This window comes from Marmota marmota, unplaced genomic scaffold (assembly GCF_001458135.2).
Source record: "Marmota marmota marmota unplaced genomic scaffold, marMar, whole genome shotgun sequence".
NCBI classification, from domain to species: Eukaryota; Metazoa; Chordata; class Mammalia; order Rodentia; family Sciuridae; genus Marmota; species Marmota marmota.
Window position 1 is genome coordinate 8794594 of NW_026000020.1, and position 27706 is coordinate 8822299.

The window sequence follows — 27706 nt, forward strand, 5'->3', positions numbered from 1 at the left end:
TTTTTTTTTTTTTTTTTTTTTTTTTTTAATTTGGAAACTGGTTGTGGTTTTGAGGTACCACCTTTTAAAGGAAAGAATAAAACTTTCAAAAGTTTTATTTTATGGTATTTTGAAAAATGTCTTTTCAGGGGTATGCTGCAAATTCTAAATCCTTGAAAATAAAGAATACATTGTATATTTGTTTGCTAGTGTTGCCATATATGCTGGGACTGGTCACAGTCTGAAAGCTGGAAGTCCAAGGTCAAGGCGCCAGCAGGACTGGTTTCCTCTGAGGACACAGGGGAAGGGTGTGTTCTCAGCCTCTTCCCTTGGTCTGGAGATGGACACCTTCTCACTGCTTTGGCTTTGTGTGATCTTCCCTCTGTGCATAAGCATACCAAGGTCTCTGTGTCTAGATTTCCTCCTCTTATAAGGACACCAGTTAAATTGGATTAGATCCCATTCTTAAAGCCACATTGTTTTAATTACTTCTTTAAAGGCCCTGCCTCCAAAAATAGTCATATTCTGAGATAGTGGGGGTTAGGGATTCCACATGAGAATTTTGGGGAGACAGTTCAACTGATAGCACGTCACAGTACTTTATCATATGTAATTAGAAAATAGGGCAGAATTAAATTTTGAAGATAGGTGACATCAGCCTCTTTAAGTTCAAAAATTATTTGAAATGTTTTAAATGAAACAATTTGAAACAATGTGATTTTATATCTTAAATCTGTTGTGACATACAAAGTCTTCATTATAAAAATTATTAATTTTGTGCTAGGAAAGTAATGATGCCATTACTTTTATTTATAAAAGCTCTATTCTTTCTCCTAATTTGGTGTTGCTAATCGCTTGTTTAGAAACCAAATTACTAGTTTGTTAGGGTTATTTCTGTATTTTCTCTATGCCTGCTTTATAGTTGAGGTTGCTAAGTTTTATTAAATTGTCTTCATTTAAAAATTGAAAAACATTATGTTTTTAGGTAAAGTTAGGTAAATATTAGAATATATATCACATTTAAAATTCATTAATCTAATGATGATGCATGGTCTGGTCTTTTCTAGATCTTCAAGTTGTAATGATGTGAAATTTTTCTTGCTTGATTAAAAAATTGTCAGGATGTGATAGAATTAATAAAAATACTGACATGAAAGAGACAGACTTGAACATTATTATTAAATAAACTTATAATATTAAATTGTACTTTTTGTTTGTTTTCCCATGCTTTAGTAAGGAAGCAATAAAATGAATGCTTATTGCAATGAACAGTTTCTAATGATGAGCTTTCTCACCATTAGGGAAAGTTCTGTTTTTCTATTAGACCTTAGATAAACATTTTCCAAAATTTTACACACATACAGTTTTCTATTAAGCATAATGTCATTTGAGAATTTTTCAGTGCAAGAGAATATGTACATATTTTGCTATACTTCCCCAAGTGATTTTACTATCTTTTCCTAATTTTCAAAAGTCCTTTTCTTTCTTTCTTTCTTTCTTTCTTTCTTTCTTTCAAGAAGGAATTTGTGTATGGTGGTGTGGATTTTAGGTATTCCTGTGCATATGGATATTGAGACATAGAACATGGAAAATAAAAGCTAAAGAAGGAAGACCATAACATTTAATATCATCAGAGTTGCATTTAGCCTTCTGAATTTCGTGTTAAATAGTGTCAGAGGGAAATACGAATCAAGAAACAGAATTAATAACTGTCTTTTCTCCTTTTTTTCTCCCAATTTGCTGGGAAGAAAAGACATCATGTGTTACTGTCAACTGCTATATATAACTGAAAAATTCATATAATGCTTGTCCATCTTCACTTAGCATGGACATATATCAGGAAGCTACATGACTTCAAAGAAGGATCAACATAACAAGAAGTTTAAAAGTAAAGAGTATGACGAGTACAGTGCCTACAGTGATGACAACTTTGGTAGCTACAGTGATGACAACTTTGGTAGCTACAGTCAGGAAACAGAGGAAGATTTTGCCAATCAGCTGAAACAGTACAGACAAGCTAAAGAAACCTCAAGTACTTCTTTAGGGTCATCATTTTCTAAAGAACCAGGGAAAAAAACAAGACTGAAAGGAGCTCAGCAAGGTAAGTCTGAAATTAGTCTTTTAGAATATGAGAGCCTTACTGAACAGCAAGGTGTAGATTAAAAATTGAGAAATGTTTTAGCCTTTCTCAAGATTTGCTAATTCTTATGGTACCCAGATCCATTTTCCTTTTTATGTAAGCCTTCAGGCTACAATCAATCTGTATGATATCTTAATATTTCAACTATAAAGATGTTCTAATAATTTAAAAGTATAAACATACAATGAAACTTTCTTATATTCTCTCCTTCTATTTGATATTATCTTTGTTAACCTATGTGTTACTTATATTTTAGACCAATAAAGACAATACTGGGAACTGTAAATATGGTGATCATCTTTGCTAGGTAAATGTACATGGGGCTATGAAGCCTTTAAGATTGAAAATATGAACATAATCTAAGAAATTTTTGCAGTGATCACCAGTTTATCGCTATATTGAAGTATCTGGTCCCTGGAGAGACCAGTACAAGTTGGTAGCTTGGGAGCTGGAGACAATAGATGAAGAAACTTTAGGTCATGGAAGGCTTAAATCAGCTTTAAGTACTGGCTAGTTAAACTGGGCATAGTGGTGCATGCCTATAATCCTAGCAGTTCAGAACACTAAGGTAAGAGGATCACAAGTTCCTGGCCAGTCTGGGCAACTTAGTGAAACCTTGACTCAAAATAAAAAGGACCAGGGATGTATGTAGCTCAGTGATAGAGTGACCCTTGGTTCAAGCCTTAGTACTGAAAAAAAATAAACACAAAAAAAGTTTCAGCTTGTTGATCTATCTGCTTCAAGAAAACTAGAGCAAGATGAGGTTGAGGTGAAGTAGTGATCTGCCTTATCTTTGAATAAAGAAGTCAGTTATGAATAAATTTGATTATTTCTATGGCTTTGTTTTTTTCTTGATTTTCTAGCAAAATTCCTTTGAAAAATATGAATCAAGGCTTAGTTGATCTAAAGGGAAAGGAATTTATCTACATGCAGGCTATCTTAACAGATCAATGTGTCTCTGGAGTCCATTTGTAGCAATCTCACTTGGGAAGATGAGTAACATGGAGAAAACTCTTTCATCACTTTCACATGGGTTTTTTTCCTTTCAAGCTCTTCCTTCTTTGTCCTTTTAAAGAACTGAGCATTTCTTTTTTTTTTCCTTCCATGTCTTCTCCTTTAAGTTGTGAAAACAATATATGGTCAATGCAGAAAACTTTTCTTGTATAGAAAAGATAATTTAGCAGTGATTAGACAGAAATCAAAAATAATTTGAATGTCTATCACTCAAAGATAATAAATATAATTATCTTGGGCCCACATTCTTCCAGAATTTTTCTGACCATTATTTTCACCCCCCCCCAAAAAAAAAATAACTGTACAGGGCTGGGGATATAGCTCAGTTGGTAGAGTGCTTGCCTCACATGCACAAGGCCCTGGGTTCAATCCGCAGCACAACACACACAAACACACACATACACACACACAAAAAAAAACCCTATACATATTGTTTTACCTTGTTTTTTTTCCTCCCTTGACTGTGAATTATATCTCAGTTACTCTAAAGTTAATGAATAGCTTTTAACACCTGTGTTCTAGTCAATTAAATAGATGTACCATAATTTGCCTTAACAAATTGTTAGGTATGTGTGGAAGTACAGTGATTATGTGGGATACAAGTTGCAACCAATTCTGTGATTGACCCTGTGATAAACTTAGTTGTACATACCTCAGAAAACATTGGCAAACATAAGAATAAATTATGAAAAGTAAATTTGCAAAGTCAAAAGACACAGATACACATTTAAAGATTTTTTGACTCATATGCCAAGTGGATAGCCAAAAGGTGATGTACCAGTTTTATAACTACAAGGCCCTCATCAGTGGGTAAAAATTCAGATTTCTCCTAAGTCCTACCAACAGAGATTTATTATTCTTTGAGGTGAAAATTGTTATGTTATTTTTCAAAGTCTTAATTTCTTTGATTTATGTCAATGAAATTGAAAGTTTTTTTGATGTTTATTGGTTGTATTATAGATTTTAAAGATATTAGATCACTTTCAGTGTGACTTTGGCAAAATGAGAAATTACTTTGTATAATAATGTACCATCCTAACATAAAATTTTTAAAAATTGGAGTATCTTTTTAAGTACTTTTAAGTACCAAATTTTTCAAAAGCACAAAACCAGTATGATTTTTAGTTGGAGATATATATCTGTTCAAAATTATCAATAGAAATTTGGTTTACTCCAAATTATCCACTGATATCTATGTTGTATTCCTTAAATATGAATATAATGCTTACCTCTCTTTAAAACAGAAAGGCTTAAGAAAACAAAAAATGCTGGCTAATTATCCTGTCTTAAGGAAAATTAAAAGAAAAAATACTAGTGTTGGCTTCTCTATCTCTGAATATTCTTGTTCCTTGCTTCCTGTGTTGTTAACATCTCTTTGGAAACAAAGAAACAAGAACCAGTACCCAGGAGGTAAAATGTAAAGATTCAGTTAAATTTTTTTCATGGAACCTGAGGAGAAATAAAAGGATGCAATGTATACTGTAGATTATTAAAATATACTGTTCCTCATAAACTAATAGATTGCTAGATATGTTGTTTTTCTATAATATTTGAAGTATATTTTAACTTTTTTAGGTACTGAGCAGAGGATTAAAAGTTTTAATATTAGTCGTGGACGTGGTTTGCCGAAGAAAATCAAACGAAAAGACCGTGGGGGAAGAGTCAATAAAGGGCCCAGTGTTTTTTCAGGAATGGATGACTTTCAAGAGGTACTGAGAATTTATATTTAAGAAAGATTAGAGCTTTCCTATCTCTTAATATATTTGGTTGTTGGGGCTGGGACTGTAGCTTAGTGGTAGAGCACCTGCCTCATACATGTGAGGCACTGGGTTTGATCCTCAGCACCACGTAAAAATAAATAAAAACAAAGGTATTGTGTCCGTCTACAACTAAAAAAAAAGATAATAACAAAAATATATTCGGTTGCAAAGAAAGCATTATGATTTTAACACCTCTTTCCTAATAAATAAAAAATGTCCAGCTCAGATTAAAGGAGTATAAATAAACTTCCCCTAAGTGAGAGTTGTTTTAAGTAGTCATGATTATGGAATGGAAGTACAAATTTAGGTGACCTAGAAATAAAATTGGTATGTGGGAAAGAACCTTAAAGTAAAATTGAGATGTTTCAAAGCAAAACTGTATCCCATTAGTCCTCCCTTGGCATTCCTTCCCTAGGAGTCCTCTTCCCCAGATAAAAAATACCAATAAACTGCTAACAGCTCAACATGGAGCAAGACCAAGAAGGGAGGCAATGGTAAATCAACTTACTTTTTACAGTGGAAGGTACTGAAAAGAAGAGAAGAGAATGTGAATGGTTCGAAGGATAAACTTACATACCTTGCATGAAGTAGCTCTTTTTAAAGTATGTGTTGAGCTGAAATCTGAATATATTTCAACCCATAGCAACTCTCTGGACTAGATCTTGCCACTGTTATTGAGATATGATTGCATTATACGGAGTCAGGAGTAGGTTATTTAAAGCTGCAACTTTAAATGAACTATATGTTGTAATTTGAAAATGTTTATTTTCCTCATTTATGAGTTTAAAGGTTATAGGCAGAGATTTCTTAAGATGTTCTTCTTAGTATACTGTTTAAAGAGATGTTAGCAGCTGTTAACTGCTAATGTTAGGATTTTCCAGAGTACTTTGATTGTAGTATTATAGCCAAGATGCCTATAGTTAATGTTACTGAGATATTTTGTACCTGTTTAAACTACAGAACTAAATAAATCTACCCACATCCTTTATTAAAATAATGAAGCAATATTGGAAAGTAATGTTGACAGAGGGAGTTATTAATGAAACATAAATTCAATTTGTTGCATTTTTCAGGGTGTGTGTGTGTGTATGTGTGTGTATGAGGTTACTTACTTTTTCACTTTTCTTTTTTGGTACTGGAGATGAAACCCAAGGGCACTTTACCATTGAGCTACATCCCTAGCCCTTTTTAATTTTTTAAATTTTGAGACAGGGTCTTTCTATGTTGCTTAGGCTCTCACTAAATTACTGAGGTTGACCTTCAACTTGGCAGTCTTCCTGCCTTGCCCCCAATCCCCAGTTGCTGGATTACAGGCATGTGCCACCATGACCAGCTAATTTTTCGTTTTTCAACTTCAGACTTAATTCTTCAGGTTGGCTTATAGAACTTTGCATGATGTACTCCCTGTGGCTGATTATTTTATTATAGCCACAATTCTTAGTAGAGAAGGCATATGTGAGCTAGTCATTTATATTTGGCTGTTTTAAATGAATCCATGCCTAACTATAAAAATGTTTATGAATCAAATTTACGCAAATTGAAGATTATTTTAAATGATTTTATCAGTAGAAGTAATTTCATCGTGTTTTCCTGGGGCAAGTTGAGTATACTTATATTTTTAAAACAAACATCTAGGTTATTTGGTATTCTTGTGCCCTCTTCAGATTTCTTATAGTAAAACCCAATATCAGCAGTGAGTGCTGAGGATCATATTTTAGTTGGCTATCTCTTGCTTCATAGGTTTGCTCTGCAATTATTTTCAATAGATTGTACTGCATCTTGCAAACTAAGGGAAAGAGGGAAGGCAATCAAAGAGCAAATACCTATGATGTACAAGACACATTACACAGTAGGTGCTTGAAAAACAGTATTATTTTATAAAGTTTATGCATGTAGCTCATTATATTCAGCTTGTCTCAGCACCATATTCTGCCTTCTTACCCAGCACTTTTTGTTTATGGAATGGGGGATTGAACTCAGGGGCACTTGGCCACTGAGTCACATCCCCAGCCCCATTTTGTATTTTATTTAGAAACAGGGTCTCACTGAGTTGCGTAGTGCCTCACTTCTGCTGAGGCTGGATTTGAACTCATAATCCTCCTGGGTTAGCCTCCCAAGCTGCTGGGATGATAGGCATGAGCCACTGTGCCCGATTTACCTAGTACTTTTATGCACTGTTTTTATACAATATTTTTACACTGAATAGAGGACTGGGGAGAACTAAGGAAAAGAAAAAGTACTTGGATTCTTTTTCATAATTTTTCCTAATTTTATAAACTTAAAGGTAATAATTCTTGTTTTTTCTTTTTTTTTAAGAGTAGAAAAAGTTTATTTGTGCTCATTTTTGCTTTTTTTTTCCCCTTAAAGAAAACACAGAAAAGCCACATACTTAGAAAACCTCTAATCCCACCATCCAAATACAGACACTAAAATGTAGAGGTATTTTATTTGAGTCTTTTTTTATTTGCCTTTATTTATTATTTTAAAATTGGGATCAGTTTTTCACTTCATAAGGTATTATAAGCATTTCCTATATCACAAAGGTCTCTATCACATGATTTAATTATGACTGTACCTTAATGTATTTATAATATATTTGACTTGTCTCCTACTTTGGGATGTGTTGAGTGTTTCTGGTTTTGTGTATTGTTATTATGTAAGTAGTTCTTTAGTAATAATTGTTATAGATAAATCTATATTTGCCTTTCTGAGAATTCCTTCAGTATAATCCTGAAATCTACAAATTATTTGTTAAACAATATGTAATTTTATTAATGTATTTGTTTTTGCAGTTTTAGGGATTAAACCTAGGGCCTGTGCATCCTGGGCAAGTGCTTTACTACTGAACTACCTCCTGACTGGCCCCTGACTCTAATATGGATATTTTAACTTTTTTATGACGTAACTACTAGCAGTATATGAAAGTGCATATTTTATGGCATCTTTGCCAAAACAGTATTATTGTGATATTTTGAGTTTTTTATAATATTGTTTTAAAAATATAAGTATTACATTCTTATTAAAATAGAAGCAGCTTCTTTTCAATCAGTGGTAGCAATAAGCAGAATACTAGAAATAGCTCTCTCTCCAGTTAAATGAATAGTATCAAAATATTCAATCTTGATTAACCTTATTAGTCAGTTTATACTGCTGTCCAGACCCACTTAACTATATATTTTTTAATACCTGTTAATATTTCATATGTTTCATTTAAATAAAACTTTTTCTTGCAGTATAGTAAACCAGGGAAAAAATGGAAGGTGATGACTCAGGAATTTATTAACCAGCACACCGTGGAACACAAAGGAAAGCAAATCTGTAAATACTTCTTGGAAGGAAGATGTATTAAGGTAAGATGTGTAAAGAGTGTCACAAGTCATTCTGACTTCCAAAATAATCTTTAACATTTAAAGTCTTTTATGGGAGTGGTTAATTTTTGTTTCATTTCTCACATAATCATAATAAAACTAGTTCTTTTTTTTTAGTTGTTGGTAGACTTTTATTTATATGCAGTGCTGAGAATCAAACCCAGTGCCTCACACATGCCAGGCAAGTGGACTACCACTGGGCCATAATCCCAGCCCCATAAAACTAGTTCTTTAAAATATATCTTGTATGAAATTACTGTACACTGGATCTCATTTAATTCTGGGACAACACTATCACAATTTGTAGAAATCAGATTTTATTTAACAAATATGTTAATATTTGTGGCAAGTACTGTCAGTGTGGCAAATACTACAATGAATATGAAATAATCCTTATAGTGACCTTACCAAGTAGTTATTGTTATCATCCCCACTTTATATATGGCACCAAGAGGCTAAATAAGATCCCATGGAAAGTCAGCTGGAAATGGTGAGTGCTGGTGGGCAGTGTCCTCTGAGGCCTTGCTCACTCTGCTGCCTCACTGCACATAGCCATGTCCACTGCTTGGGCAGGGAACCTAAGAGATCGTTTACATTATTATTAGCTCATTATTTAAAGACTGAAGAGAAGGACCATAATTCCGTTATGAAACCCCATGGAGGAAATAAAGTTCAAATGTTTCTTTGTTTCTTTTTCATTTCTCACTTATTTTTCTTTTTTTGAACAGGGAGATCAATGTAAATTTGATCATGATGCTGAGTTGGAAAAGAGAAAAGAGATCTGCAAGTTTTATTTACAAGGATACTGTACCAAAGGAGAGAACTGCATTTATATGCATAATATCCTTTATTAAAGATGTGTGTTAACCAGAATGTTGAGGTTTTAAAGTCTCATTGTGGTTTTAAAAAAATCATAAATACAGTTTAGAAATCTTAGCTTAGTTTTATGTTTAAAACAACATATTACATAAACCCAGAATAGGCAAACTGGCTTTTGTTCTTTAGGAAAATGAAATAACTTCCTTTAGATAAAACTATTAAAAAAGAAGCTTTGTGTATAAAATAATCTGCTTAAAATATTTTAAGCATTGTACATCCTGAAGAAATAGTTAGAAAAATATTTATCTTACAACTTTTTACTTAGGTTCATAAGTTAAAAATTATAAATTATCATTGTCGAAAATTATAAAATCAGTCTCATCAAATCTACCACCCAGTGATTAACACTGTATATTCTCCCTCTGTTTCCTTTTGGAAATATATACATTTAAATTGTACTCTTGCTCCTAGGCAAGTGAGAATTTCATTATATGTATAGTGTAGTGGCCCATTTAAAAAAATATATGTTATGCACCTTTCCATGTCAGTTTTCCCCAGAATACCTAAGATGTTTGCTTGCTGTACATACAACTAATGAAGCTTTCTCCATGGACTTGAAACTCCATCTTGACGGAGACAAGAATGTTAATACATACTTTTTTTCCCCTGGGTTTTCTGTGAATTTGTTTGCCTTCATATCTGTGTTGCTTTGCTACTTTATATGCTATGATATATTAGATTCTCAGATTTATTTTTCTAGGTTCTTTTTTTTTTTTTTGTACTAGAAATTGAATCCAGGGGTGCTTTACACCAAGCTACATCTCCAACCCTTTCTAAAACTTTTATTTTGACACAGGGTCTCGCTAAGTTGCTTAGGGCTTTGATAAATTGCTGAGACTGGCCTCAAACTTTCAATCCCCCTGCCTCAGCCCTCCCAGTTACTAGGATTATAGGCATGCTCCACCACAGCTGGCATAAAAAAACATCTTCTTAGACAGCCTGGAATCTTTCTATATTGACTGAGTACTAGTTGAAATTAATGCAGTAAGTTTGTCAAGTTGATAATGAAGTTATATTGGTAAGAAAAAGTATCATTTATCTGTTTGAAATAGATATGGAAATATTTGCAGATGAAATATGTTTGGAATATGCTCTAAAATTCTCAAGTTTTTGGAGTGAGTTGTGAAGAGAGTGTAGAGGTGATTCAGAATCACAAAATTGCCAAATGATGAAACTGGTCTCCATGGTTAGCATGAGGAAGTTTATTTTATTATCTTTATTTTGGCATATGTTTGATAACTTTCAAACTAACTTTTTAAAAAAGTCTTAAGTAATGTGATTCTTCAGGGTAACTGTACCTACAGTTCAACTCAAACCTTTTTGGCATTTTTCTATGCTAAATTATAGATGTGTGAGGGAACGTATACATGATCAAGATCTCAAAAGTGAGATCTATGTTTGTAAAGATTTTATTGTTTTACTTAATATTTATGTTTTTAATTCTATTTTGGGCTGTACAAATATTAAAACTTTTAAAATATTTTTATCAGTTGACCTTGTTTTTTTCCAAATGGTTAACTCACTGTCTTATTTTAACTAATGGCTGGGTGCTATGGCACATGCCTAGAATCACCTGTCTTTGGGAGGTGGAGGGCAGGGGCTTTGTGAGTTTGGGGGCCAGCTTGGGCAACAAAGCAAGTAAAAGGCACTTTTACCAGATCCCAAGTTTGTTTTTTTCTTTAAATAAACAGTTCTGCTTCTTATCCCTTGTGCTATTTAACTATTCCCCACTAAAAGAATATGTTTGATATTTGGTAGGGTATATAAACCTCTCTTCTTTATCAAATGTTATAGTAAATTTGTCTTACTCAAGAAAAATTATTTTTTCAGATTTGACATAGTTCTTCAGAAACTAGACACTTATTAAACTCTTGTTTCTAAAAGTTTTCAGTTTGTTCTTGGGTTTTTTCATAATCATGCCATTTGTACATACTGATCATTTTATTTCATTAACAGTATTTATACTTCAGATTTAATTTTAATTATTTTGTCTACACTTTCAGAATAAAGTTAGGTTATAGTGATTATGGAAGACATGTTTTGATGATAATGTCCTTTGATTGGCTTGTAGCTATAATTTTAAGATTGATTTTTTAAATATCAAGGAAGTAAATTGTTACATTACCAAGAGTTTTTTATATTAAAAAGAAGAAAAGAAAAAGAAAAACAATAAACAAACAAAAAAAGAATTTTGAATTTTTTTTTCTTCATGGTAACAGGGGATTGAACCCAGAGCCTTGTGCACATTAGGAAAGTACTCTGCTTCGAAGCTACATCCCAAGCTAGGAGTTTGAATTTTATCAGTTATCTTTTGCATGCTCTAAGATGATCATATGATTTTTTTTCTCCCTTGACCATGTCAATATGATTGCAGTAATGGGTATTCTCTGGGCCTACGCCACCCCAAAATGGTATACTTTCAGTTTTCTTCCAAATTTAATAGTTTCTTAGAAGTTTGTCTCCAGAAACTTAAGTATGATAAGTATTGGATATATTTGCTTTTAAATGACATATAAACCCTCATTGTTTTCATCATAGATATAAATTCTTGATATAAAATTTATATATGCTGTAAATTTTATTGTAAAAGTAGCAGGACCTAACAATTATAATACTGTCATATTTGATACAACCATTATAATTTTTTTTCTTTCAAAAAGTGATTTCTATTTTTAATAGAATAATAGACTTAAAGCTTTTTAAATATTTTTACATAATGAAAATATTAATATTAAAATAAGCAATAAATTATCTATGTAGTTATAGAAGCTTCAGCATCATATACCATACAGTCCTATTGATTTGGCACAGTTTTTTTTTTTATTGTAGTAAGAATACTAAATATGGGCTGGGGTTGTGGCTCAGCGGTAGAACACTTGCCTAGCACAAGCAAGGCCCTGAATTCGATCCTCAGCGCCACATAAAAAGAAATAAAATAAAGGTATTGTGTCCAACTACAACTAAAAATAAATATTTTTAAAAAATACTAAATATGAAATCTATTCTCTAAACAAATTTTTAAAAAGATAAAATACAGTATTGTTGGCTATTAGCACATTGTTTTATAGCAAATCTTTAGAACTTAAACATCTTATATAACAGTTACATTTTTGGTTTAAAAAAATTAGACCTTGATTTACTTCTGTCTGTTCCTTAATTTTTTTGTTTACATGAATTCCCATGCAAGTTTTATCATAGTGGAGCAAAATGTTATCAAGGAGACAACTGTAAATTTTCCCATGATGATTTGACAAAAGAAACAAAGAAACTTTTGGATAAAGTGAGTAGCATTTTTTTTACCTTGAGTATTTGTTACATTTCTCCACAGATTAATTTTACTGAGATCACATTTTATAAAGTATATTTTATGGAATTCTGATAAGATATAGAGGATTTGCTATTTGATGTTTTATTCTATTAATATTGTATGTTAGAAAAGCTGAATTATTGTATTAGGAATTAGGAAATTTTGCTCTTTGTTCTGCATTAAAAATCTTGTTTACAGGCTAGGGATATAGCTCAGTACATAGAGTGCTTGCTTCTCATGCACAAGGCCCTGGATTCTATCCCTAGTACCACAAATGAAACAAACAAACAAAAAAACAAACTTATTTACTTTGAGCAGCATCGCTTACCTCTTTGAACCTCATTTTGTTGTTCTGTTTTGTTTTCAGTGGGGGAAAGGGAGTGGTGCTAGGGATTAAACCCAGGGGCACTTTACTAAGAGTCCTCTTAGTTTTTTCATTTTGAGGCAGTTCTTGCTAAATTGCTCAGAGCCTTGCTAAATTTGGAGACTGGCCTCAAACTTGGAATTCTCTGACCTTAGCTTCCTTGAGTCAGTGAGATTTCAGGCATGCACTACTGCACCTGGCTACCTCATTCCATTTATTGAAAACAATATTGTCTTCTTAATTTTAATAGAAGTAGCTTTAATGGGTTACATTAGTTAAAGCTGACCCATTTCAGCTTTAATATTGTATTATTCTATTTCTAAACTAGTTAACTAAAGTCTTCACAATTTTTAATGTGAGAAAGAAAGCTTATTTTGAGATAGTAATCTTTACCAATTATTTTTAGGTGTTGAATATGGATGAAGAACTTATAAATGAAGATGAACGAGAATTAGAAGAACTTAGAAAGCGTGGCATAACTCCTCTTCCCAAACCACCTCCTGGAGTTGGGCTTTTGCCAACTCCACCAGAGCATTTTCCTTTTTCTGATCCTGAAGACGATTTTCAGACAGATCTCTCTGATGATTTCAAAAAAATTCCATCTCTTTTTGAAATAGTTGTAAAACCAACTGTGGATTTAGCACATAAAATTGGGAAGAAGTAAGTTAAAACTTTGCAAATGGCAGAAATATTCCCCCTAAATATTTACTTTAAGATACTAAGTTGCATTTCAAATTAATTGTCTAGTTAACATTAGGTAGAGATAACAGATATCTGGCATGCACTCAGATTGCTGCTTCCCCTTGCTCTTTGTCTCCCCCACCTTTAAGAATGTGTGTGTGTGTGTGTGCTCCCTGGGGATGCAACCCAGGGCCTCACAAATACTAGGTAGCACTCTACCACTGTGCAAATAGTTTGAGCACAAATTGTTTCTCAAACACCAGACACTCAAAACAGAATCTTTGCAGAACTTCAGAAACCTGTCAACATAGTAATCTTGAAGGACACTGCCAGGTGGATAGATTGGCATTCCTCCTGCCAGATTATGAGCCTACATTTTTATTGAGAATATCTTCAAATAGTGGATAATATGTCTCCAGTATGTTTAGTTCTTTTTGAAAAGTAATTTCTTAGGCTATTAAAGGAAAACCTCTGAGTAAGCTGGATCTAGAATTCTATTTTTTAACAATACTATTCCAACTCTGCTGCCCATTCCTTAGTGTCTGTGCACTGTAAGGGCTATAAGTCCCCTTATTGGTTAGTTTTTTAACCCTGAATACACAGGAAAGCAATGAGGTTTCAGTGAATTAGTAAACATCACAACTAATGTAACCCATTAAAGCTATTTCTATTAAAGTTAAGAAGACAAGCAAGTCTACTGTTTAATATTATGTAACAAATCCAGGCAATAATAGAAAGATTTAAAAAGTATAATGATTAGAAGTGGAGAGGCAGATTCATTAAAGGTAGTTTCCTTCAATAAGCCCAAAGGATTTCACTGACAAAACTATTAGAAATAGTAAATTAAAAACTGAGCACCGTGGCACACACCTGTAATACTAGTGGCTCGGGAGGCTAAAGCAGGAGGATTATGAGTTCATTCAGCCTCAGCAACTTAGTGAGGCCCTAAGCAAGTCAGTGAGACCCTGTCTCTAAATAAAATATTAAAAAGTGTTGGGGATATGGCTCAGTAGTTAAGCACCTCTGGATCCAATCTCTGTTGCCAAAAAAAAAAAAAAGGAAAAGAAATAATAAATTAGCAAAATGTCCAGAAAGAAACCCAACATTCAGAGACTTCTAGAAGTCTTTGTATATGCCAGCAATAACTCATTGGAAATTATAATAAAAAGTTGTACATATTAGTACAATTCTAATTTTGTTGTAAGAAAAGTGTACATATACTTAGAAAAAGGATTGGACAGAATTGATCAAAAATTTTATCTCTGGATGGTGGGATTTTAGAAGTGATTCTTATTTATCTTTATACTTTTTGTGTTTTCCAAAATATCTGTAATAATGAGTAGGCTTTAGAACAGCCAGTTGTAAGCAACAATTTAAAAAACTGAGCTAAAAGGAAAACAAGAGACAGAAGTAGAGTTTCCATTTAACAGATGATATAGAACAAGTTGTTTCTTAAACACATGTTATTCTATTTGGATATAGGGAATCATACCTGGTATCTATTTAGGAGTGGGTTATTCTTATTTGTCTCTTTTGTTTGAACTAAGAAACATATTTTTTTTTCTCTCTACAGACCACCAGCATATTATAATAGTGCCTCACCACCAGGACCACAATTTCAGGGAAGCAGCCCATGTTCTCAGCATATCTATAGTTCTGGGTCAAGTCCAGGTCCTGGACCTAACATGTCTCAGGGTCGCAATAGTCCTGTGATGCTCCCAGGGTCACCTGGACATCACCCATGTGTTGGACCTTCAGGTCTACCAGTGCCGCAGAGCCCACCTGAAATCATAGGTCCTCATAGTCAACCAGATACACCCTTGACACCATCGAGTGTGAGTGGTGCTTACCACTCGCCAGGCTTCCCGGGACATGCTGTGAAAGTGCCCAGAGAGAACCACTGCTCTCCAAGCTCATCATACCAGCAAATTCCTGGGGAAATGCAGCTCAACACCAATTATGAGTCCCTGCAGAACCCAGCTGAGTTTTATGACAATTATTATTCACAGCATGCTGCCCATAATTTTCAGCCTCCTGATAACTCTGGTGGTAAGTTAAATAACTCATTTCTAATTTAAAATATTCAAAGTTCTATTTTTTGTTAAAAACATTGATAGGAATGTATGTTTTAAATAAAGCGAAGTGAAACTGTTGAAATTAAAACCTTAAAATATGTTCTCATTGCACCAAAACAATACAAAGAGTAGAACTTTGGAGAAATAATAGAACTTTAGATAACTTTTAATAATACTTAAAAGTTACATAATACCTGGCGAATCCAGTGTGATGATTATTAGAATTTCAATGTCTTAAGTGGAGTCTGTTCATGCAGTGTCTGTCCCTTCCCTGTTATGACTACAGATGGGATGTGGCATGGAGAATTTGCCCAGCAGCAACCCTCCATTGCTGAGGATTCACCTAACCTGGGAAGTGGGCATGACACCAGCAGCAGCCTGACAGGCCATGGCCAGCTGTCTACTCCAGGGCTCCTCCCTGCTGTGCAGAGAGCTCTTTTCCTCCGACTTACTCAGAGATACCAAGAAGATGAAGAGTTAGCTGGCAACCACCCTCACAGGACACCAAGCAAGGAAGAAGGTGTGTCAGGAGCTTAATAGCATTTTACCTATTTGAGTACATTAGAATGTGAAAATTAGTACCTCTGAACTATCATATTTCCAGTTTGTCTTGTAGCCTCCATCTTCTTAGAACCGCTTGCAGTTTCAGTGACGTTAATGCTTCAATGCTTTAATTAATTGCAGCCACGCACACCTATAATCCCAGCAACTTTGGAGGCTGAGGCAAAGGGCATCACAGGTTCAAGGCCACCTTCAGCAACTTGGCAAGGCCCTAAGCAACTTAGCAAGATTGTGTCTCAAAAAGTTAAAAGGGCTGAGGATGTAATTTAATGGCAAAGTGCCCTGGGTTCAGTCCCCAGTGCCCCTTCCCTTAAAATAATAATTAATTTCAAAGGTTTGACTTGAAGTCATGAATACATTTAAAACTGGATTCAAGGCCTAGGTGATCATATTTACAAACAATTAAGCTTTTTCTTTTTTCAGGAAGAAAAGAAATAGAACAAAAAAAGGGTGCCCTCCATTTGGGGATTTTGAGTTCTAGCTCTACTTCAAAATAATGCAATTATCAGAGAAATTTTTATGGGCATAGAGTGTATACTTCTATATTATTAAGAAATACTAGGTAAGCACTTCACCACTGAGCTGGGGATGTGGCTCAGTGGTGGAGTGCTCACCTAGCATTCATGAGGCCTGGGTTCTATCCCCAGCATCACCAACCAAATTGAAAAAAAAAGAAAGAATATTTTAATATAAAAAGATTATATGGAAACAGTAAGTTTATCTTAGTATTTTTTACATTGTTTAGTGTATAGCAATTAGTTTATTTAGGTAAGGATGAGGAAAATTTAAAATATCCAGTTCTTTTTATGAATTATAAAATTTATGTTTGGCCATTCTTAAACATTAAATTTATGAATAACCATGTAAATTAGGCAACACTAGCTAGTGTTAGATAACTCCAAGCTATTATATGAACATTATTTGTGAAATTTTTAAAGAAGGTAACATTAGCTCTCCTAGTATCTGATATCACAAGAAATGAGGGATTCCTAATACGTGAATTTCCTATACAGTTTAAACTTACTTCTTTAAGTGATAAAACTTAATTTAAAATAATAACAATTTTTTAAAAATGTGTATAGCCTCCTCCTACAAACACAAATTAATTAATTTTTTTTTTTTTAGTTCTGGGGGATCAAACCCTGGGCCTCACACACGCCAGGCAACAAGCAAGTGCTCTACCACTGAGCCACATCTGTAGCCCTAAAAATAACCATTTTAATGGTAATCTTTCTATTAAGTCTTAAAGACTTTTAAGTTTTAATAAGCAAGAAAATTAAAGCTTATAGATGATAAAATTATATATTATAACATTATATAATTGGTGATGTTCTGTGAGGATCGTTTGCTCTACGTATAGAAATAATCTTAAACTGAGCATGGTGGTGCTGGCCTGTAATCCTAGTTACTCAGGGGGCTGAGGCAGGAGGATCACAAATTCAGGGCCAGCCTCAGCAACTTAGTGAGGCCCTGTCTCAAAATTTAAAAAATAAATAAAAAGCGTTGGGGATGTGGCTCAGTGCTTAAGCACCTATGGGTTCAAGCCCCTATACCCATTGCCCCACCCCTCAAAAAAAAAGAAAAAGAAGAAGAAAGAAAGAATTTTGAATAGCTAGATTTGTTTGTGTTTGTATTCATTTTTATAAATCTTAATGCTTTTATGAATTTTCTCTTTTGATAAAAAGCTGTTAATTCTATTCCTATTTAATGTCTGTTTTCTGTTGGGCAATCTCTACTCTTCTGTCATTGTATTACTCTATTTATTCATTCCAAAAAAGACTATCAGAATGCTTATGAAATATATTGATATGAAAAATAAGGATAAAAGTAAGAACTATTGTGAGGAGTGAAGTTACTATATAGAAATATTCAAAATAACCACAACTAGTAAAAGTGAATCAGTAGCCCAACTCTAGGATTCCTGAAGGTTAGAGAGAAGAGAAGAGAAATCTATTGTCTAGAAGTGGATTTTACAGACACTGAGATCTGAGGAAAACTTTTTGGCATTGTGGTGTGTGTGTGTGTGTATATATCTATATATATACATATATATGTATATATATAGGTATATATGTATATTTTTCTAAACCACATCCTATCCTAAATACCAATGCTTGCTTTTTGTAAGTGCTTCTCTGTTCAACTAATCCCATAACACTATAAAGTTTTGTATACTAGGTAAAGATGAAAATATCTATGATAGTCTACTGACCCAAGATGTTCTAAGATTGATTTATCTAATCCCCATATAGATATATTATATATATATGTATTAACTATAGATAATGTGTGCATATATGCTATGTTTTGACTGGGGTGTGAAGAGTAGATTCTCTGTGGCCAGTTCAAAACCATTCTGTGTAAGCCTTCATTCCAGAGGAAAGAAGACCACTCTCTGAAGCATCAGCTTGTAACCCCTTACTACTCTGCTAGCGAGCATACCTCCAACAGCCAGGCTTCTAAAATCCGCGTCTTCCATACCCTGTTTCCATTGGCTTGAAGAATAGTACCAAAGTGTTTTCATAAAGTTAAAGTGTACAGTGTTTTAGGAAGTAAGTTTTATTTGTGGTTTTTAATTTAATGTTTAAAAAGCTAATATATTGCTTTGATCGAACATCTGAAAGTATAATAAAGTATGAATAGAATCTCCACCCTGTCCCTCATTTGCTCAGTTTTCATTGCTCCCTTAACCATCATTATCAGTGATTTGTTTTATTTCCAGTCCCTTGTTATCTTGTTAAATTCCGAGATATGAAGCTCAGGGATTGCTTGAAGAAACCCAAGACATTTTAGAAAGCCTTTCCCAGAGTATTTTCCTCCCCCTCCCAATCCTGCCACACACTTGTGAGTTTCCTTTGGCCAGTTAGAATGAAAGGTCCTGACTTTTCTCTGACTGGGAGGATGGTATACTTTTTTCAGTGTCTCAGCTCCTTCTGTATAGAGTGTGACACCTGATTGCTAATTTCCTTACCACATTATCTTGTTCAGTATGGAAACCTGGCATTTCTATCATGGATTTTCTTTTTCTTTTTTTTAATATTTATTTTTTTGTAGTTGTAGTTGGACACAATACCATTTATTTATTTATTTATTCATTTTTATGTGGTGCTGAGGATTGAAACTAGGGCCTTGCACGTGCGAGGAGAGCACTCTACCACTGAGCCATAACCCCAGCCCCTATCATGGATTTTCTTGAAGTTAGACTACACTTGTTTCAGAATCAGTATGTATTTATTTATTTTAAGGCCAATTGAATGCTTCATTCTTTACAATAATTTTTTGTCTACATTTAGATGATACAGGTAACTGGTATTCCAGCAGTGAAGAGGAAGAAGGAAGCAGTGTCAAGTCAATACTGAGAACGTTACAGAAACAAACAGAAACATTAAGGAGCCAGCAACAACCTTCCTCAGAACTCAGCCCTCCTACTGACCCGAGACTTGCTAAAGAGAAAAGTAAAGGAAGTCAAGTGGTTGATCCTAGACTCAGGAACATCCCAAGACAAGATACTAGAAAGTCTTCTGAGTCTGTCCCAGTGGATCTTAGACTTGCATGGGATCCCAGGAAACTAAGAGGGAACGGAAGTGGTCACACAGGCTCTTCTGTTGGTGGAGCCAAGTTTGATTTACATCATGCAAATGCTGGTGCTAATATCAAACAAAAACGAGGAGATGACGATGAAGAAGATACAGAAAGAGAATTGAGAGAAAAAGCTTTCTTAATACCTTTGGATTCTTCACCTGGTGTAATATTGCAGGATCCAAGGTCACAATTGAGACAGTTCAGTCACATCAAAATGGACATTATCCTAACCAAACCCAACTTCGCAAAGCACATCGTGTGGGCTCCAGAAGACTTGCTTCCAGTACCTTTACCTAAGCCTGATCCAGTGTCTTCAATCAACTTACCTCTTCCCCCTCTTATAGCTGACCAGAGGCTCCATAGGCTATGGAACACAAAAGGTGATCTTCAGCAAAACCCACTGTCCATGGATCCAAAATTAGCAACCAAATCCAAAAGTAATCCAACAAATAGAGAAGGCTACTTAGAACAATTTGGAGACTTGCACAGTTCAGGAAGTAAATTAGGAGATCCTAGGCTGCAAAAAAATTTCGATCCCAGACTTCACAGACTGCCCAATACCGAGTCTAATCAAGTAGGTATGAAGGAATCACATACATCAAAGAATGCCCCTCAGTTAGTTAGATCAAGCCCTGGTTCATCACAGCCCTCAGGGGCAGTCGCTAGCAGCCCTAGTCCTGGGGCTCTGCATCCATATGCCCCTAAGCTCTCCTCTTCAACAGGCCTTCCACTGGGAACTCCAAGTTCTGTCCTCAGTGGTATTAGTTTATACGACCCCAGGGAGCAGGGTTCATCACCTACATCAGAGCTAGCCACAGCTTCTTTAGGAGAAAATGCAGAGAACCAAAAAAAAAGTGGTGGTTTAAAAAATAATGACAAAATAGAGCCTCCTGGAGAAGCAATCCTGGCACCGAAAACCACTCCAAATGTGGAAGTCACTGTCACTGGGCCAGCTGACACACAAGCAGATGTTCTCAGGAGCTCTGGGAAGGTTCAGGTCCCAGCAGTGCATAGTCTTCCTATTCAGGCCTTGGCGGGCTTGATTAGACCCCCGTACAGCGATCCAAGGCAGGTGAGGCAACCAGGCCAGGGCAGCCCGACTCCAGACAGTGAGCCCAGTAGGGAAACAGATGACAGATCTCTAAAGGAGGTTTTTAAAACTTTTGATCCGACAGCCTCACCATTTTGTTAGCTATTGTGTAATTCAGCAGCTCTTTCACTCTGTGACTGTCGCAATCCTCTGCTGTTTTGTAACTGGTTTACCTCTATAGTTTATTTATTTTTAAATTATAAACACTTTTCAGCTGCTAGTATCAGAACCACATGAAGTTATATCCTCTAAAGCCTGTGGTATTTTATATGATATTTTTATAACTTTAAGAGACCGTAGTAATTGACATAGAAACTTATATATCATGTTAGCGTCAATAAAAGTACTTTTATTGTAAATAAACCATCATGAACTCAACACTCTGCCTGAATATATGCCAGTTGTCTTTCGTAATCAATGTTTAGATCGACGATTACCACTTTTATATGGTTGTTTAGTTTTAAGCAATATGATATACATTACTTTTGAGAAACAGTATTTTGACTAGGACCTTCTCTATTTGTCAGCACAGAATTGATTAGTATGCTAATTAAAATGTAAAATGAAGTAAAGAAAACGTAAAAATCATAATTAGCAGAGCAGTTCATGTTCAAGGGCATCACTTTTGTTAGTATTGGCAATATTATTTGTGTAAATGAAACATTTAAATGTCATATTTTAAAAGTCTTTTATTGTATACTGTATAATAGAAGTTGGAGGTACATAAATAGAATGTTTTGGTGAAGTGGAAAATTTCCAACTCTCCTACATAACTTTTTAAATTTAATTTTTCATATTCAATGATCATGAGTTACTTTTGTGTTACATTGTGATGATGTATTTCAATGTTTTTGTCTTTAGTGGCATAATTTATATTATTTTTTCAAATGAAGTTGCTGCAATAACTGGGTTCATCATGACTTTGAAGATTTTTAACAAAACTTTAACAGATCCAGTGAGTCTATAGTGATTATTACATTGACAATGTTTTAAATGTCTAGGTTCTATATTTTTTCCTGAGCATGAGAACACAGAGATTGCAGGAATCGTCAACTGTGTATGGCCACCAATAAAGAATCTCTTTCAGATCTCACCTGACTGGTGTTATGTAACAGAGGGAATTACCTAGTGTTTTAGAAACCTCATGGTTTTGAAATCTAAATTGATCAGCAATTGTATTTCATGAAAAATAACTTGTATTCATTCCCATGTATTTATTGCAGTATGTAAAATAATGCAACTCTATTTGTTTCATTCATTTATAATTTATAACATAAAGTATCATGCTGATGTTCATATCTTGAACTGCAGGCATATGGCAATGTTTGCTGGTAACATCTCCAGTAAGCAACTTGAAAATGAGTATTTCATTATAAAGGATAATGGAAGTAGATAATAAAATTGGTCCTTGGATGAAAACATCTACCTTTGAGAAGTGATTTTGAAAACACACAGCAGAATATCTCTGTGAAATCTGACACCCAGATAGCATATGGTTGGATTATAATGCATAGCCTTTCTGATCATGTCTTTCTTTTTCGTACTTTGAGTTCTGGTATGATGGTGTTACAGTTACATGGACAAGAACTCTGCCAGCTGAGGGGGTCACTGTGTTCTCAGTGGAAGGACAGTTACTTGTGAAAATGGGAATTCTTGCTGTTCATACTTTGGTAGCATTTGTTGCTTAAAATGGCCCTGGATAACATTTTAGGTCTAAAAAGTGTGGTTGAAAGCCACCATAGAAAGTATTTTCTGATTTATTGTCCAAACAAATATCATTGTTAATTGAAAAAAGTAGATAAAACTGATTAAAAATACTCCAGAGTAGTATAATTTACTCTCTTATCAGGGCAAATGTTTAGTTCATGTATTTTATCATTGTGTTAAGTAATGATGTTTACATTTTAAATTCTATACAAAAAAAGATAATCCGACTATAAAAGATCAAAATAGGATCCAAAGTTTTAACAGTTTCCATTTACTTTTTTAGTTATATATTTATTTATTTATCTGTTCTAAGGATTGAAAATCCCAGGACCTTGCACATCCTAGGCAAGAGCTGTACCACTGAGCTATAGCCCTAGCTCTGAATTTTATTTCGAGACAGGGTTTCACAGAATGGCTGATATTGTCCTCAAACTTGTGATCCTCTTGCCTCAGTCTCCCAAGCAGCTGGGATTACAGGTATGTGTTACTATGCCCTGCTCAGAAAATCTTTTACTACTGAAAGAGATATTTAAAAATAAATTAAAAGTAAGGTTTAAAAGTCATTAGTGCAAATTGTGTAATGTTCATTTATTCAGTATTCTTGAATCTTCACTATGCCAATGAATGTCTTGGAGGCAATTTTGCAGAGAGAGTTGGACTTAGTTTCAAATCTAGCAGTGCATTCATGTGAAAGTGTTTTATTTGCATTTAAAATAATGATTGTTCTTATCATACAGTTTTTATTGAGATAGCATTAGCTTAGGGGTAGCTGTCAGATTCTGTCAACAGATTCTTTTAAGTTCTTTCTTTTCCTATTGCCTCACAAAAAAAATTTAAGAAGTAGCAGTTTCCCAGTGAACAAGCTCTTCTTTAAGGTGGACTGGTGTCTTAGAACCCACGGAATTTGATTTACACAGACACACTAAAAGTAAACTGTGTTCTTAGAAGCCACACATTTAGAATCACAAGCGTCCCTGTGTCTGAAGTTTCTAGAGAGGCAGCTCAATTGGGGTGCCACTTGACTGTTGGTACTGGTTTTCACAGAAATTGTGAAACCTGTTAATTTAATATTAAATCAAGTGGGATATGCCAAGGTGTGGGACTGGGACACCAAAAGATTATTATAACTTAGATTTAGCAACTACTTTCTCATATCTCAGTTCTGAACTTAGGAAACGAGAGGTTCCACATGCCTCTGCCGAGGGTCTGTTTCTGAGTGGATGTGCTGTGCCTCTGCTGAGTGCAAAGCCCTAGTGTTAGTGACAGTGGAACGAGATGTATGGAGGTTCCATTTGTCTCTTCACTTGTCACAGACTCTCAACTGTAGTTTTGTTTGCTAGTCATACGTATTTCAAGGGCAAAAGAATAATTGATTAGTAAAGAAATCTTGTGTGGGCTGAATTAAGTAGAGAGAAGGAGAGGGAGCAGGGAGAGGACTCTCAAGGGCTGGGAGTTAAGGACAATGAATTCATATTCTTGTTCTGAATTTATTTCTATGCAGTTTATCTCAAGGTTTCCTTTCTTATCTGTGAAATTAGGATAATTTTGACTTATCACAGGTCTGATGAAGGGGGAGGGAGTTAATTATTTTTGTAAAGTATTTGTAAATATAAAATCGCTTTGTGACTGTCACCAAATATAATTGTTTTGCTCCCAATTCAGGTAGTATTAAGTTGTACAGATTCCAAAATAGCATGATGGGATTTGTGTGGCTTACCAATTTTATGAAGTTTGAGGTGATGTACACTGCAGCTTCTACAACAGAGTTGCCTGAGAAGCTCTTTTGGAATATTAACCCAGACAGTGAGCTGTTTCCTTGAATACTGGTGTATCAGACAGACACGGGACTTCCCACTGTGGCGCTGTATAGACTTGCAGTCTGTTCAAGATCTGACATTCCTTTCCATTTTATTTAGGCTGGATGTTGATGGAGGGTTAAAACGCTTTGACAGTCCATATTGTATAGCTGTTTGCTTAAGTCATAATGAATGTGGACAAAGTGGCCAGCTCATTCGGTGTGAAAGCCATTTGTTCTTAGAAACAAGGTACATTATCTTTGACCCTTTAGTATGTATTTCTGCAGGCATGTGATACCACATGCCTGAGTGACCACTTGCTTGATAATGGTAACTCTCTTTTCTTCTGCTTAATGGTGACTAGAAGTCAGAAAGCTCCTAGACATGTGGTTGAGAGTTCTTGGAGAAGCTGTCAGAACCTTCCCAAGTGTGTAACACAGAATGTCACGGTGGAGTAGAGAGGTTTTCCCTGTGTCAGGCTTGCCTCAGAGGGCAGGTCTGCAATCAAGCAGTCCACTGTTGGGCCCTGCAGCCTGCAGTATTCAGGCTTTCTGTGAATCTCATATTACATGAAGAGTATTCGTGTTACTAACAATGATGTGGCAGTACTTTATATGTTAGAAATTAAGTCAAGTAGAATATATAAGCATTACAGAACTATAATCTTTTAAAATAAGACTTAGTGTAAGAAATGTAAACTTTAACAAAATGTAACGAAACAGGGTCTAGGTGTTCTAAGCTGATTTCTTCTCTTACGTGTTAGAATATAGCATTTATTTAGTGCCTCACCCCAAGCAATTTAATGTGATTGGCTGAACCAACTTTAGTAGCTGCCAGTCACTCTGTTCCTGGGGTTTTGTGTTTGAGTATGTTGTTTATCTGTAACTGTAACAAGCCCAAATTAACCTGCTTTTCTTGGAAAGGATACAGACCTAAGAAAAGACTAGGTTAATATCAACATAGTACTTAGAATTTTTAATGTTTAAGAAACAATATGTGTATTTTCAACCCTATACTAAGCTTTTAGAAGAAAAAATTTGTCTTCATAGCAACAAATTAGTTCTGGGCACACACTGGATGCTTTGCTAATTGCTAGTTGAAGGCTTTGTGGCAGGACAGTCCATGATTGTATTAAAAGGGTGCAACTCGTCAACTAGACCTCTCAGTAGACCCAGAATGCACTGCCTCCTTGGTTCATCCCTGTTCTCATCCTAAGCAATGCCAAGGCAGGTTTATGACAATTTTATTGGGAGTTAAGTATTTCTATGATCATAGTGCTAAGATTCCTCCTGACTTACAAGGTAGTTTCTTTTACTCCACAGAGTTTTGGATAGATGAATAATTTATACGTATACATCTATGAAAAACTCTTTCTATAACCAGACAAGGAACTGCATAACTGGAGTCTCTTCACCTCTATCTTTTTTGGGGGGAGTGGGATACTGGGTATTGAACCCAGGAGTACTCTATCACTGAGATATGTCCCCAGCCCTTTTTATTTTTTATTTTGAGCCACAGTCTCACTAAATTGCAGAGTCTCAAACTTGCCATCCTCCTGCTTCAGCTTCCCAACTCTTTGGGATTACAAGTGTGTACCAAGGCACCCAGCATATTTTTATTTTAAAATTCTTCTCTAATTTCCTCCTTTCTACTCCCCTTAAAATGTCAACTAAAATTATGAAGATAAGCCTAAACTAGTGAATTATCAAAAGCTATTAAAATTCCTTTTATACCAACATCATGAACTCTTTCAGTTATTCATTAACTCTTAATTTCTAAGCCTTTATATCTGTTTTTAAAACATCTTTGAAATAGAACAATAATGTGCTACAGTTAGCAACATCATTGTAGGCAAAAAGAAAATCTGGTTCTTTTAAAGAAGATTGTGAGTTCTTGAGTTTTTAGGATAGTATTTTATGGCATTATTTACTCTTGAATTGTTTATTTTTTAAGAATTGTTTATTTTTTAAACTTAAAGTTTGTAATAAAAAAGTGAATATATAGCTACTTACCACGTTTTAGAAAAAAATCAGCTCTGCAAGTCATCAGTCCCCTCACTTCTTGGCTCATTACAGATTTTATAAACACTGTGTGTGTGTGTGTGTGTGTGTGTGTGTTGCTGGGAGTGGAACTCAAGGCCTTGCACATGCTAGGCAGGTGCAAGCGCTCTCCCACTGAGCCACACACCTCCAGCCCTTTGTTACTGATTTTAGTACTTTCATAAGGGTATTAAAGTTGGAAGTACTGGAGTTTGCATTTTCTAGTACTTTCTCAGAGGTCTGATTTATAACATACTGTAAAGGAAGTAAATATATAGAAGCCCAATTTTTTAAATAAATTAACAAAGTTGTTTCCAAACCTCCATTACCAGCAATATCTTCAACTTATTTGTCAATGATAGATTGACATTTTATATGCTTTTTAAATAGGGGAAGGTGAAAAATGGTAAATTGACCATTATTACAGGTAAGAGGTTTTAGTCTACCTCTCTTTTATAGGAGTTTGCCCTCCAGATGCTTTAGAGGGAACTCAAATAAGAATATTTTTTCAAGAGGCAGGATGATACCTCCTTATAAAAGCGACAATCAATTTGTACATTTAAATTGCCAAAGTTTAAAAAATTTTTACATCCCTATGCTAAACCTGCTGCCCCATCCACCTCAATTCAGAAAGGGCTCAGCCTCCACCCCAAGCTACAGGACCTGGGCATTTTATTTCAGGTGAGGGCCTATAGGGACACTGGTGGCCCCAGGATGGAGTGTGTGTGTTGGGGGTGGGGAGGTGGCCAGATAGGATCACCCATTTCCTATCAAATCACAAACAGTGTCTATGGGTTGAGATCCAGGTTATACCTATTTGGTATAAGGTCTTTTGTTATTATTTTAATTCCCCAAGTTATATCTCAAATGTTGGGAAATGCCGCTAGACCATGTCACTTCAGAAGGTTTTTGTACATACCAGTTTGGTAGATTGAATTATTAATCTACTTTCTGTTCAAAAAACACCAGCAAGGGTTTTTTGTTTTTTTGTTTGCTGAATTCATCATTATCCTATTAAGGACTGACAAATTGCTTGGTAAGATCAGGATTACCTTTTCTTCTTTTCATTTGCTGATAAATTTCCAAGATGCATTCTGCTGTTGCAAGTTTCTGTAATGTTTTTTCTGTGATACCTTTCTATTGTCTGAATTTAAATTAAAATGTTTCTAATAATATCTGTTTGGCAGTGTGTTGCTTTGCTTTAATAAATCTTCAGCATTTAGAGACAGAATAGAGGGGAGCCATGTGCACGTTTAAGAGGTGTGCCTGGAACGCACCCCAGACCTTCCCAGAAGGCCCTGGCACTAAGCTGCCCTGGACTTTATCTATGGTACAGGGAGACTATGCTGCACCTGACTGTGCTG

General features: G+C 34.8%; 1 protein-coding gene across 1 annotated transcript in view; it reads left to right on the forward strand.

The window, feature by feature from the left end:
- Positions 1–22219, forward strand: part of Zc3h6 (zinc finger CCCH-type containing 6) — a 58174-nt gene extending 35955 nt beyond the window's left edge. The window contains exons 4-12 of the mRNA XM_015499763.2: positions 1804–2080; positions 4709–4842; positions 8127–8243; positions 8990–9101; positions 12311–12420; positions 13218–13471; positions 15066–15541; positions 15854–16087; positions 19422–22219. Coding sequence (XP_015355249.2) covers positions 1804–2080; positions 4709–4842; positions 8127–8243; positions 8990–9101; positions 12311–12420; positions 13218–13471; positions 15066–15541; positions 15854–16087; positions 19422–20902 — 3195 coding nt within the window. The 3' untranslated portion in view covers positions 20903–22219. The remainder of the gene's footprint in view (positions 1–1803; positions 2081–4708; positions 4843–8126; positions 8244–8989; positions 9102–12310; positions 12421–13217; positions 13472–15065; positions 15542–15853; positions 16088–19421) is intronic.
- Positions 22220–27706: the final 5487 nt, after the last annotated feature.